Source organism: Aquarana catesbeiana, linkage group LG05 (genome assembly GCF_042186555.1).
Source record: "Aquarana catesbeiana isolate 2022-GZ linkage group LG05, ASM4218655v1, whole genome shotgun sequence".
NCBI classification, from domain to species: Eukaryota; Metazoa; Chordata; class Amphibia; order Anura; family Ranidae; genus Aquarana; species Aquarana catesbeiana.
In genome coordinates, this window is record NC_133328.1 from 558,680,279 (window position 1) to 558,695,690 (window position 15,412).

Below are 15,412 nucleotides of genomic sequence, written 5' to 3' on the forward strand. Positions count from 1 at the left end.
AGTAAATTGAGTCTACCAGGTGCAGGGACGAGCAATTGCTCAGAGATCGGACTGCGTGGCTCAGCCGAATATACTGATAGTGGAAATCGCCTAATAGTGGGAAATCCTCTCTCAGTTTCGCGTAACATTTCAGGCCCGTCTCATCAAAAATTTGGGACAAATATTTAACCCCTGTCGCCTCCCACCCTGTGTGACCACTGAGTTTAGCTAGCTCGGTGTAGAACCTGTTCCGCCAGATTGGCGTGCTACTGTAGGTAGGAAGCCATTTATTCCTAATCTCCGTTTGATACTACTCCAAAGTTTTTGAAAAGGCAGACTGTAGGGCATAGTGAAGGGGCCGCGGGGAAACCCATCTCCATATGAGATAGTTCAGAGTATGTCGTATTAGGGCTTATGAGTAAAGATTTTGAGGGATCCGATGCATTAGGCTAATTCCAGCCTGTGAAGTGTTGTATCTGTGCAGCATAGAAATATGTCTGAGCGTGAGGAACAGCCATTCCTCCTTGATCTTTAGGGTACTGTAGGTTGGTAAGTTTTATCCTGGCTACCTTATTTTTCCAGATTAGAGATCTAAATTAAGAGTCAATACGTTGGAACCAGTACTTTAGTATCCACACCAGGGCATTGTACAAGATATATAACAGTTGCGGGGCCCAGATCATCTTAGTCAGTTTAGCTTTCCCAGTGACTGACAGCAGCAATTTACACCAGGCAGCACACTTAGTTTTAAATTTCTGTAGTAGAGGCTTTAAATTAAGGGATATATAGTTCGTAGGATCATTTGTCACTACAATTCCTAAGTATTTAAAGGACTTTACCACCTGTATCCGGGCCACACAGTCTGGCAACGTCAAGGGGAGATCATCCAGCGGGAGGAGCACTGATTTGTGTCAATTGATGGCAAAACCAGAAAACTCTCCAAACAACTCAATGATTCGCATAGCAGCAACCAGGGAACCATCCGTATCCCCTAAGTACAGTAAGGCATCATCAGCATATAACGAAAGTTTATCTTCTCTATGTTTCCGTCTAAAGCCCAAAATATCTGGTGATTCTCTGATCCTAACCGCCAAGGGTTCCAACGCGAGGGCAAAGAACAGGGGTGACAATGGGCACCCCTGTCTAGTGCCCCGGAACAATGGAAAGGCCTGCGATAACATGTAGTTTATTCTAATCTTCGTTGATGGTGCTGCATATAAGAGTTTAATCCAGGATATAAACCCCTCCCCTAGGCCAAATTTAGCCAGCACTGTCCACAGATAGTTCCACTCCACGCTGTCAAATGCTTTGGCAGCGTCAAGGGAAAGAATCGCTCTATTTGCTAAATTCTCTATTGGAAGCTGAACATTCAGGAAAATCCTCCTGATATTCAGTGCCGTGGACCGTGCTGGGATAAATCATGGACCAGTCTAGAAATAGCCAGTCTAGTTGCCAATACTCATGCCAAAATCTTGACATCTGAATTTAGCAATGATATGGGCCTGTAGGAGTCTGGCTGTAGAGGGTCCTTACCCGGCTTAGGAAGCACCACCACAGCTTCCCCCATGGAGTCCGGAAGGCGACCAGTCTTAAAAGAATCGTTTAATACATCTAACAGACCTGGTAGTAGGGTTTCACCATACTGTTTGTATGTTTCTATCGGCAGTCCGTCAGTGCCAGGGGCTTTATTATTCGCCATTTGTGACACTGCTAGAGAGAGTTCTTCCATTTTAAGTGGAGCATTCAGCATTTCAACTTCCTGTATTGTAGCCTTTGGTATGTGGCATTGGTCTAGGAAGTGGGAAAGTGCTTCCTCTGTAGGATTCACCTTAGAGGTAAACACATCTCTAAAGAGTTCTGTGAACACCGATGCAATTTGGGCCTGCTCACCAACTGTGTTTCCAAGTGGGGTCTGAATGGCTTCTATATGCGTAGTGCCCTGTTGTGCTTTTGCGATCACTGCTAGGAGGTGACCCGTATTTTCCCCCTCATTGAAGTAATTTTGTTTAATAAAGAATGTCTTTTTCAGCTGCATTTAAAGAGACCTGTTGATAAAGGGCTTGGGCCTCCAACCATCTACTCTCTGTGTCATCAGTGGGATCCTGTACATATCGTGCTTCTGCTTCACTAGCTTCTTGCATGACAGTGTTTTCCCAGTCCTTAGTTTTAGTTTTGATTTTAGAGATCTGCCTAATGATAAGTCCCCTCATGTGAGCCTTCAAGGCATCCGACACCACTGTGGACCTGGCAGTACCCTTGTTAGTACGCAAAAACTCAGTGATCGTCTGAGGAATGGGATCAGGTGCTGGGAATAACGCAAACCAGAAAGGGTTAACCTTCCAGAGTTTGTTCTGTTTCTGTGCAACATTGAGCCTTGGCCGCCCATGACCCTGTTGCTGATTTGCCAGTTTTCCTTCTTTGGACCACTTTTGGTAGGTCCTGACAACTGCAGACCAGGAACATCCCACAAGAGATGCAGTTTCGTCGTTGCTCTGAGGAAGATTACTGGTCTTCACTCCCAGAAGAAGCACCAGTGAGCAGTGCCGGGACAAGGTTGTCTAGTGCCCAGGGCAAAGATGCCAAATGGTGCCCCCTTCCACAAAATGTTTGAGCATTATGTGTCACCAAAGATCCCCTCCCTCCCTTCCAAAAAAATTTGAGCACTAATCTGCACGTTTACCCCAAGCATAAATCCCTTTTGCAAACCGAAATTCTCCCCAAAGATTCCCTCTGTTCCAGTATATCTGCTAGCTTGTAGATAGGCACTCTTCATGCAACGCTCCCCACCTCACATGACACCACAGCGCCCAAGGCAGCCACCCCTCCTGGTCACCCCTTGTTCTGGCCCTGCCAGTGAGGATCATGTGATGACAGACACGGGTGAGGTTTTTTTAAATGAATGAATGGCAGGATAGGTTGGGGAGGGAGGCAGAATGTTGGTAGACTTTAAAGTACACATCATGAGGGAAATGTGGTATCATTATTGAAAATCCTTCAGAAAATACTAGTTGTCTGTCTGTCTTTCACAGTGACAAACCCAGAATAAGCATGCAAAAAGTGAAGGACACTTTTGAGGACAAGTTGAGAGGGTGAATCTCTGTAATGGGAACAAAAACGGGAATAAAAACCTGACAGGTGTTCTAATCCCTCTCCATTATCCAAACCTAAAAAAAAAAAAAAAAAAGAAAAGAAAAGTTTTGCTTTAAACACAGAGCTTGTATATCAGATATTACTAGCGATGTATACAGCACGCCTCCTCGCCTCGGCAGCAGTCGCAGCAGGTTTTCTGCAGTTCTCAGGCTGCTGTTTTCACAATAAACAAAAGAGATCTGTTTATAAAGCAATGAAAGAGGAAGACGGTCTCCAGAAATTCCCCAGTCTGTGACCTGCTGGAAATAATTGCCTGTTAGAGGACAGACCTTGTGAGACATACAGCAGTTCTAGTACAGTATAGGACGAGTCAGGGACCCCATCAAACATGCCGGCCTCCGAGTTCTACTTCAATGTGGACAGCGGCTACCTGGAGGGATTAGTCCGAGGATTTAAAGGTGGAATCCTGAGAGCTGCCGACTACATCAACTTGTCGCAGTGTGAAACCCTGGAAGGTAAAGAATGTTTTCTTTATGTCCTTATTACAGAGTGATCAGTGCATGATCTGTATTTATTTACTCTAAGGCCCCATATACACATGCTTTGCAATTTGAATGCGATTGAACATACTTTTTGCACTTAGACGTGTTTTTTATGCATTTTTAAAGGTATTTGCATTGCCTTAAATAATGTTTTCCAGACTCCTCTGTGTTGGTTTTCTATTGTATAAATTCTTGTACTATCATCTCGGCTAGTAACACTTTCTAAACGCATGTCAAACACGCTTTAAACATCATAGGGGCGTTTGAGGTGCATTTGCAGTGCCTTTGCAGCACATTTTAGAGATGCACTGAAATTTCAGCTGCGGAAACATATCGGTGAAAATTGTGGTACTGATAATGGTGCCGAAAAACGCACGCGATTTGGTCACAAATTCGCTGCAAGTTTACCAGGATTTTACTGCGCTTATGGTTTGTTTTTCATAGGTTATGCACACTAATTAGATGCAGGAAACACACAATGCTTTTCCCCACATTGCATCACACTCTAAGCAATTGCATGGCCTCAATGTGATCTGCTGCGGGTGTCAATGTTATCCTAACGACACCTCAAAAAACAAATGGCAAAATGCTGTGCAATTGCCAGAATTGCATCGCATGGGTGTTCAGGAGCGGGAGAAAAAAAGGGTCCTGCACCATTTTGGTGCGGATGCGATGTGATTTCAGCCATACAAACTGTTTTGCTAAAATCGCACTGCAAAGAAATCGCATGTGATGTGCACAGGAATGCGGTGCGATTCCTGTGCGAATCACATGCAGTGTTTTCCCACACAAGGCTCCAAGCTGTCCATTGAGCTCGGTGCCTCTGACAAGAAGTGGGGAGAGGCACTCTGAGCTCATCCTCTCAGTCTGCTGCAAAGAGAGTGTGCCAGCTTGTATTTGAACTGGCCGCTCTGTATGTAACTTCTGACGGGCTGCACAAGAAGCCCTGTATCTCCAAAACTGTAGGTGGCAGGAGCCTTCACCCCAAATTTGGGGTCTCTATGACCCCAGGTCGCCAAGCTACGACCCTCGAAGCTCGATCGTTTTATTTTTTTTTCCTGGGTTTTTTGGGGTATTTTATTGCTTTTGTTCATGTTCATGGCAGGTGAGGCTCTGCCTCCCCTGACTGCATGTCTGTGATGCAATCCGATTCCAGTGCGGACCAAAAAGGGTCCTGCACCATTTTGGTGTGAATGCAATGCGATTGCAGCCATACAAACTGTATGACTGAACTTACATTACACAGACATCGCATGTGATGTGCACAGCAATGTCTGGCATTGCACTAGTGTGAACCCAGCCTAACACCACAACGGAAGCACAACAGACCAGTGTGATGACATAGAATTTAAAGTGATTGTAAAGCTTCAATTTTTTTTCATTAAAATAATACCTGCTCTGTGCAGTGGTTTTGCACAAAGTGGCCCCGGATCCTCCTCCTCTCGGGTCCCCTGCTGGTGTTCTATCGAGAAATGTCTCCTGTCGAAAAATGCCCCCTATGGGTCTGTGCATGCGCGGTACCAAATGTCACTCCAGCTGATATGTTGATCTGCTGGCATGACGTCAGAGGCATTATCCGACGCTATGCAAACAGCAGGGAAACGTAGTTGTCAGATTGAGCCTCGCTGTTTAATGACTAATATCCCCACAAATCACTATCGCTCAATTCTGCAAGTGATTCTAATTTATTATCGCTGTTTTCTAGCTGGTCTAAAAATTTTGATGCAAAGGGACACTTTTTGGTTGCTATGGACAATTTCCAGTTTACAGGCAGAAAGAAATGTATATATATTATAAAACTGCTTGCAGGGCATTGGACAAAACATTAGGGACAAAAGGGATGTGAAATCATTTAATACAGTAATGTAATCTATATAAAGGTGATTGGACTATATCCAGAAAACAGAGACAGGACTCCCAATCCCTAATAAATAGGAAAATGTAAAGAATGAAATAAAACTCACTCTAAAGAGTAGTGGGACTTTAAAGGGAGATGATGTGTCTGTTAGACGTAAGCAGTATCACAACAGTTATTATAAAAAAAACGAATTTTATTGAAAATATATAAAATGTGCAATAAGAAAGTTACAATCCAGCGAGATATTACGACCGTACAGAGATTTTGAAATCACTTGTAGTCAGCCAACATGTTTCGCATATCTTTGCTTCATCAGGGCATTATAAGCATCACAGATTTCATCTAAATTATGTGCAAAAATATACATCATTAATATGGTCGTAATTATCAAATGCATTTAACAAGATAATATTTCATGGTATGGGTACAAAATAAATACATACAGGAAATAATATTTGAGCTTACCTGGTCTGTGACAGTCATGAGGGGAGGACTACTGATTACACACCATAACCAACCAAATGCTTCCCTATGGGTCACCCGGCGCCTAAAGACCCATGGATGCCAGGTCCAAAATGGGCCGTACCAGTAGGGGAACTGGACCGTATTCAAGGGAGGGGTAATCTAAAAAAGGGGTTTATAATGATAATCATCATATTGATCATTATAATATTAAGGTAGGAAATATAATATAACCAAGGGCAATTCCTAAAAACTGAACTTCTATATTATTTAAGCATAATGGTATGATCAATATTGACCTAATAATGGGTCAGCGTTAAATACCTGTGGTAACACCAATTAATAAAGAGATTAGATAATAACAAATAGGAATCTGGTAGGTATAGGAAATTAAATCAAATCAGAGGCCATAAATCAGGGGCTCACATTGGTGACTTAAGATGGTATGGGCTGAGAATATTATTATTACTTTCAGTGCCAAATACATTAGTAGGTCTTTGTTGTTAGGCAGTATGTATTTAAATGCAGAGGGATACATGCAGTCCCACAGCAAAGTAAAATACGTACAGACACTGCCATATTGTGGGCAGCCAAACTCACAAGCACATGTAGTCAGGTTGTCACATTCCGGAACTTACCTTGTGGCAGTATGTACACGTATGGCCAAATCCTGCAAGGAGTGCAATGGCAGTGCGGGAGCTCTGGCCCCGCTATGTAGTGCGGGGTGCGTCTGTCACAGACCAAGCCGGCACTGCCATCTTTTGTTGACACGGTCCTACTGGAAGTGAAAGGTCGGATACGACCTCTGGTGTCACTACCGGTCCGGACGTCCCTGCGAGGGTGCGGTCACACTGGGGGAGATTGTGCGCACGCACTTACCATACCACGCTCGAGCGGGGATGACATATGAGGGTGGAAAGGGGAAACTCCGCCCTCTTGCTCAGGGACACCTAAATTCTCCTACCATAAATATTATCTTGTTAAATGCATTTGATAATTATATGTTATTTTTGTACATAATTTAGATGACATCTGTGATGCTTGTAATGACCTGATGAAGCAAAGATATGCGAAACATGTTGGCTGACTACAAGTGATTTCAAAATCTCTGTACGGTCGTAATATCTCACTGGATTGTAACTTTCTTATTGCACATTTTATATATTTTCAATAAAATTTGTATTTTTATATTAACTGTTGTGATACTGCTTACTTCTAACAGACACATCATCACATTATTAAAGTCCCACTACTCTTTAGAGTGAGTTTTATCTCCCTCTCTACATTTTCCTAGTAATGTAATCTGTAAAATTACAGTGTACTGTACGCGTTTTCTGATTTTCCCTTTTTGAATTTGGCGCCAGGCTCCGCTCCCGTGCGTCGCGACACTCGCAGGGAACGGAGCCCAGCACTGTGATGATTCCACACGCAGCGGGGAGACATCGCAGGATCCTGGGAACAACGTAAGTAACTTTGCCTGGATCCTATAATGCGATCCCGAGTGTGGCTCGGGATTACCGCTTTTGGTACTGAAAATTCACCCCAAGCCACACTCGGGATTACCACTAACGAGGTTAAAGGAATACATTTTTCTTGAGCTTTTCTTGCACTAAAGGTGCCAATAATGGCGGAAAATAAATTTAAATTCATGATATTAATTTAAAAGTCGAATATGCTACAATTATATATAAAAATATTCATATTTTTCAGTTTCAGTTTTTGGCCAAGTGCATCCTGAATTTTCGGTTTCGGCACCAAAATTTCCATTCGGTGAACCACTAGCACATTTACATTGACATCAATAGAAGCATTTGGGTTCTGTAAAGCCAGTACAATGACGTGTCACATGCGTGCAGCACATTATCAGAAACTGAAACCATCGAACATGACCTAACATACTTTATTCTTAGGTTAGGACTGCATTGGGCAACTTGTGGCCCTTAAAGTGCATCTGTTACTTTGCCGATATGTTCAAAATACAGGTTATCCTAAAGTGTGCAGTGTGGTTAAGAAGAATCAAAGATGTTTTTCATGTTAGGTGCATGTGTATTAAAGCGATTGTAAAGTCTTGTTTATTTTTATTTTTTTTTTGTTAAAAATAATAAACACGTTATACTCACCTCCTCTGTGCAGTGGTTTTGCACAGAGCAGCCCAGATCATCCTCTTCTCGGGTCCCACTTCGGCTCCCCTGGCCCCTCCCTCCTGTTGAGTGCCCCCACAGCAGGCAGCTTGCTATGGGGCACCCGAGCCGAGCCACAGCTCCCTCTATCCATTCAGACACGGAGCTGCAACCTGGCCCCATCCCCTCTCTCTCCTCATTGGCTTACTGAATTTGACAGCAGTGGGAGCAAATGGCGCCGCGCTGCCATCTCAGCCAATGAGGAGGGAGAGGTATGGGCAGCCGAGACACCAGTGGCGCCCCCCCCCCTGCCCCACACACATTCTTAGTGTTATTTTTATTTTTTTTACTGGGGAGCAGGTACCTTTTTTTGACAGGTACCCATTCCTACTTCCTCAATTTTCGGCGAAAATTATGTCCACATACCCCTCCAATCACTCACTGTATTCGTTCAGGAGAGGAAAAAGCCAATAAATAGGACATATTTACCGGCCCCTTCCCTCGCTCTCCATCTTGAACTGATCCCCCTGTGTGCCCTCCCCCCCGTGTACCCTTGGCAGCTTCCGGCGGGAGAGGAGAAGAAGGAAGCCGGAAGAGCTGCAGGGTAAAGAGACAGGTAAAACGTTTCTTGTAGTTGGTTACCAGGTTTGCACACATCTCAGGAGGGATTTTGGTCCACTCTTCTTCACAGATCTTCTCTAAATCCTTAAAGTGGATGTAAACCCAATTTTTTTTTTTTTTTATCATACTATAGAGTATAAGATTTCCTATCATTTGAGCCCAGTTTTGCCACACAGAGTTAATCCATCTCTGAGCAATCCTTTTATTGTTCAGTGAGATCATTCTTGACAAACTGAGAAAAACTTTGTCAAATACTCCCCCTTGCTGTGAGTGACAGCCTAAGAAACATGCAGTATTTTTTAATTCCCTCCCCCACTCCTTTCTTCAGCAGCTCTGCAAGGATTGGCTGTTCCACACCTCAGCATGATTTGGCATGCTGAAGTCATGTGGTTACTTTCCTGTCTTTTCACTGGATGTTAGAGATCATAGCAGAAGTTCAGTGTTAGAAATACACAGGGGAGTGTAGAGGTGGGCGGGGAGTCTACTGACATCACGACTCCACCCACCGAGCTCCAGACAACAGACCCACCCACAGAATCCTCATCTGAGCAAGCAACCTGGCAGGCCAGGATGGGGGGGGACGAGCGAGTGCCCCCCCGAACCATATTTTGATTTTGAGGGGGGCCCCCACACCATTTTTTTAAAAAAATTGGTGCGGCGTTCCCCTTAACCTTAACCACTTCAATACACAGTGTTATATATACATATATACGCTCGCTCGTCCCCCCCTATCCTGGCCTGCCAGGTTGCATGCTCGGATAAGGGTCTGGTATGGATTTTGGGGGGGGACCACGTTTTTTTTATTATTTGGCGCAGGGTTCCCCTTAAAATCCATACCAGACCTGAAGGGGCTGGTATGGATTTGGGGGGGAGTCCCACGGCATTTTTTTTAAATTTTGGCGTGGGGTTCCCCTTAACCTTAACCACTTCAATATACTGTGTTATATATACATATATATACGCTCGCTCGCCCCCCCCACCCTGGTCTGCCAGGTTGCATGCTCGGATAAGGGTCTGGTATGGATATTGGGGGCCCCCCTTTTTTTTTTATTTGGAGCGGGGTTCCCCTTAAAATCCATACCAGACCTGAAGGGCCTGGTATGGATTTTGGGGGAGACCCCCATGGCATTTTTTTTTTTATTTTGGCGTGGGGTTCCCCTTAACCTTAACCACTTCAATACACTGCCTGCACTGACTGAATATAGAGTCTATACTGAATATCTAGTCTACACTAAATGCAGAGTATATATAAATATATATATATATATATATATATATATATATATATATATATACACATACATATTAAATACACTGCCTGCACACCACCAACTAACCTGCCTGCCTAATCTAGCCCAATCTATCTCTGTCCACACACTATACACGGCCGCTATGTAAGCAGCCTTTCTAGTGTGGGGCGTGGACTTATGCCCTGTACAAACTGAAGGTTTTTTCGACCGAGTTCTGACGTAATTCTGCTGAAACTGTCTTGCGTACACACGATCACACCAAAGTCCGACCGCCAAGAACGCGGTGACGTACAGCACGTACAACAGGACTAGAAAAGGGAAGTTCAATAGCAAATAGCTTCCGTCTCGTACTTGCTTCAGAGCATGCGTCATTTTTGGTCCGTCGGAACAGCATAAAGACCAGCGGATTTCCAGATAGGAATTGGTTCTGTCGGAAATATTTAGAACATGTTCCATTTCTAGGTCCTTCAGAATTTGCGAAAAAAAAAGTCCGATGAGGCATACACATGATCGGAATAGACGATGAAAAGCTTCCGTCAGACTTTTTCTGTCAGACGTTCCGCTCGTGTGTACGCGGCATTAGTCCCCCTGAGTCATAATTGACCATAGGCACCCTGCCTTTGGCCAATTATGGCTCTCACAGCGCAGCGTGCTGTAATTGGCCAAAGCATGCAAGTCAAGTGCATGCTTTGGCCAATCATCAGACGTCAATGCACTGCAATCTCGCAGTGCATCATGGAACATTCCGCAGTGCTCAAATTTGCCACGAAAGCCCCATATGTTCGATTAGTTTGCGAGCAAACGAACACCAGAAGAACCACAGGCTCATCCCTATTGCACATACGTAGCTATGTTGTGTTGCAATGCCTTATGGCAACATGCGATAACGTGGGATTTTAGAATACAGTGTCACAACACACAAGTGTGAATGGGCCCTCAGTGACACAACACACAGTCATAGCCCATGGAGGGTCGTCTATATTTTCCAATGAATGTTTCTGCTTAATGACACAGAACGTTGTGCATCAGCTCTGTCGCTACTCCCAGGCATCTCCAGCACTGTGACCTTTCCTGTGTTTTGGCAACAGTCGGCGTGTCCTGTGTGAGGACAAACATCTCTCTGCACTCAGGCAGTTCATGCTGGTACTGTTCAGCTTGGCTCCGAGGAATCTGAAGAAATCCTGACTTGCCTTCTCATCTGACTGACCTTCAAAAATAAACCTTTTGTCAGATTCTCCGTTTTATGGGGCTTATTTGTATATGCATTGATCAGAAGAATTACTTTTGTGGTAGAAGCCCCACATGGAAGCTGACAGGGGAACTTCACCTATTTAGAAAGGCAGCTCAAGAAGCAGAAATATACCATATATACAGTATACTGTGTGTATATATATATATATATATATATATATATATATATATATATATATATATATATATATACTATATTTTCAAAAGTATTGGGACGCCCGCCTTTACACACACATGACCTTTATTGGCATCCCAGTCTTAGTCCGTAGGGTTCAATATTGAGTTGGCCGACCCTTTGCAGCTATACCAGCTTCAACTCTTCTGGGAAGGCTGTCCACAAGGTTTAGGAGTGTGTCTATGGGAATGTTTGACCATTGTTCCAGAACCGCATTTGTGAGGTCAGGCACTGATGTTGGACGAGAAGGCCTGACTCCCAGTGTCCACCCTAATTCATCCCAAAGTTGTTCTATCGGGTTGTAGGCCAGTCAAGTTCATCAACCCCAAACTCGCTCATTCATGTCTTTATGAACCTTGTCCAAAAGAAGTCCCTCACCCATTGAACTGCATGCACACGTAAAGACACAAACTTAGCAGATGCATAGGGGTGCCAGAATTAATGGCATCACTGCGTGTCTGTTAAAGGGTTCCGCATTTCTGTGCGTTTCAGGAAAGCGCACAATTTTGCATGAGAATATAGGCTACAGCTGGCCATACATTTATACATTGATAGAAATTCATCTAGTTTATCGAATTTTGATCCATGTGTGGCCACTGCCAATCAACAGAAGTAGACCTATCGATTGACTTCTGTTGAACAGGCCTCTTGAAAAAAAGGTGCTCGATCATCAGCTGCAGAATACAATAGAGGAGCGGAGAGGATTCCCCCATCCACCTCGATTGTGTGGATGGGGGAATCGGTTCAGTTTTTTTCATTCAGCCCACCTAAGTGTTACCTGGGAGGATAGAAATATGAAAGTTGCTATTGCTGATTTGGTCTTTCAAATTCCATCTTATCCTGTTATCCTAAAGTGGTTCTACAGTTTACACCATCAATGGAGCTTAATGACACCAATGATGGGACACAATTCCTCCCAATGACACCAAGAATGGAGCCCAATACCAATGATGGGGCACAATCCCTCCCAATGACACCAACAATAGGGCCCAATGACACCAATGATGGGGCACAATTCTTCCAATGACACCAACAATGGGTCCCAAAAACACCAATAGTGGGGCCCAATTCCTCCCAATGACACCAACAATAGGGCCCAATGACACCAATGATGGGACACAATTCCTCCCAATGACACCAAGAATGGAGCCCAATGCCAATGCTGGGGCACAATTCCTCCCAATGACACCAACAATAGGGCCCAATGACACCAATGATGGGGCACAATTCTTCCCAATGGCACCAACAATGGGGTCTAAAAACACCAATGGTGGGGCACAATTCCTCCCAATGACACCAACAATAGGGCCCAATGACACCAATGTTGGGGCACAATTCTTCCCAATTACACCAACAATGGGGCCCAAAAACACCAATGGTGGGGCACAATTCCTCCCAATTACACCAACAATAGGGCCCAATGACACCAATAAAATTAAAAGAAATGGCCGCACACCACTGTAGATCAAAATCCTCTTTGTTTGGACATCCCAAAAATTACAGGCATCAGAATGCTGGGTAGATGCGTTTTGCACACTTCATGTGCGCTTAGTCATTAGTCAATGACACCAATGATGGGTCACAATTTCTCCCAATGACACCAACAATAGGGCCCAATGACACCAATGATGGGGCACAATTCCTCCCAATGACACCAACAATAGGGCCTAATGACACCAATGGTGGGGCACAATTCCTCCCAATGACACCAACAATAGGGCCCAATGACACCAATGATGGGGCACAATTCCTCCCAATGACACCAACAATAGGGCCCAATGACACCAATGATGGGGCAGAATTCCTCCTAATGACACTGATGATGGGGCACTATACCTCCCACTGACAAAGATGATGGGACACTATACCTCCCACTGACACCATTGATGAGGGATTGTTTATTCCCATTGATGTTGGGACATTTTGTACTCCCAGTAACCACAGTCCACGGCGCACCTAAAGTCTGAAGGACATTAAACTGGCCTTTGTTTAGAAAGTTTGATGACCTCTGCTGTAGAATATCACTTTAGTGACATTTGGATGTCTCCACAAGGCAGATTTTTACAGGTAAATAACATGCATAAAATGTGTTAAATGCACATATAATCTATTGGGCTATAATCTATTTTGAAATGAATGGTCTGGGGACCAGGGGCTCTTGCAAGGAGTATTTTGTTCTGTACAATTCTCAAAAAGTTTGACTTTCCCTGATAGAGAGACACAGACAGATGTTCTTTTGGGTGCCTGAAAAATCAGTGTATCTATAGTAACAAGCACTCTTCAGTTTCATTTACATATTCTGCGCTGGTAATCATCAACAGGTCAACCAAAGAACAGGAAGAACGATTTCAACAGTGGATTCAACCTTCCGGAGACAATAAATGAGTCAATAAATCACATCCTCTGTCATGTGATTACTAAGTTTAGCAATCATAAAAGACGTTGTTCATGACACATTCATTCCCTGGAGATTATAGCATGGTTTCCATTTATTTCTTGGAAAAACTAAAGTAATGCAATGCTTGTGGTGTCAGCTTAAAGGAAACCCGGACTGAACAATTACATACTATAGGTTGCTATTGCTGAATTTTGAAACCTTTGAAAATCCCAGTGTCCTTTCTGCTAAGCCTCGTACACACGATCGGACTTTCCGACGGGAAATGTGTGATGACAGGCTGTTAGGCGGTAAATCCGACCGTATGTACGCTCCATCAGACAATTGTTGTCGGATTTTCCGCGGACAAATGTTGGATGGCAGGTTTTTAAATTTTCCACAGACAAATGTCTGTTGTCGGATTTTCCGATCGTGTGTACACAAGTCCGTCGAACAAAAGTCCAAAGTAAAACACGCACGCTCGGCAGCAAGGATGAGCCAGAAGCGGTCGGTCTTGTAAACTAGCGTTCATAATGGAGATTTAACATTCGTGATGCGGCAAATTATGAAATCTCGAAATGCAGCGCACAATTCTCTTCTTCTTTAACCACTTGCCTACCAGGCACTTACACCCCCTTCCTGCCCAGGCCATTTTTCAGCTTTCAGCGCTGTCGCACTTTGAATGACAATTGCGCGGTTGTGCTACATTGTACCCAAACACATTTTTTATATTTTTTTCACACAAATAGAGCTTTCTTTTGGTGGTATTTAATCACTGCTGGGTTTTTTATTTTTTACAAAAAAAAGACCAAAAATTCTGAAAAATTAATGTTTTTTACTTTTTTTCGTCAGTAAATTTTGTAACTAAGTAATTTTTCGCCTTCACTGATGTGCGCTGATGAGGCGGCACCGATGGGCACTGATAGGCTGAACTGGTGGGCATTGATGAGGTGGCACTTATGGGCACTGATGAGGTGGCACTGATGAGGAGGCACTAATATGCCACACTTATAGGCACTGATATGTGGCACTGATGAGCACTGTTAGGCGGCACTGATGGGCACTGTTAGGTGCCACTGATGGGCACTAATAGGCAGCACTGGTGGGCACTGATAAGCGGCAGTGGCGGGCACTGATAGGCGGCACTGGTGGGTACGGATAGGCAGTACATATGGGCACTGATGGGCATTGATGGGTGGCACTGATGGGTGACACTGATGGGCATTGATTGATTCCCAGCACTGACTGGCATGGCTAATGAGCACTGATTGCTGCCACTGGTGGGCACTGTATGCTGGCAATGTCAAAGCAATAACTCCAATGCTATAGAGCTGAAAAACTACATAGTGCGTCTAGTATGTCACTACGTTCGTAATTGTTGGCCAACAATTGTGTGGCCTTGTGTATACAAGACAAGTTTGGGCCAACGCCTTACAGACAAAATTCCACAGTTTTGATGCCCAACAATCCGATCGTGTGTACGAGGCTTAAGTCTAATTTTAAAGCATAACTCCACTTTTGTTGAGAAAAAGCATTTCCCTCTGGGTGATCTATGTACATTACAAGGGTTTAAAAAAAAACTTTGTTGCTGATTCCAACCTTTTGTTATTCTGAAGAAATCTATTTGTGTTGGTATCCATGTGGGAAAGTGAAATTAATGGGAGAGGTATCATAATTATCAAGCAGCTGC

The 15,412-nt window shown here is 43.9% G+C and overlaps 1 protein-coding gene across 1 annotated transcript in view; it reads left to right on the top strand.

Annotated features, from left to right (window-relative positions):
- The first annotated feature begins 3,207 nt into the window (after nucleotides 1-3,207).
- The window catches only part of ATP6V0D2 (ATPase H+ transporting V0 subunit d2), a 44,558-nt gene continuing 32,353 nt past the window's right edge, over nucleotides 3,208-15,412 (top strand). Inside the window, exon 1 of the mRNA XM_073631907.1 lies at nucleotides 3,208-3,584. Within this exon, the coding sequence (XP_073488008.1) occupies nucleotides 3,458-3,584 (127 nt within the window). The 5' untranslated portion in view covers nucleotides 3,208-3,457. The remainder of the gene's footprint in view (nucleotides 3,585-15,412) is intronic.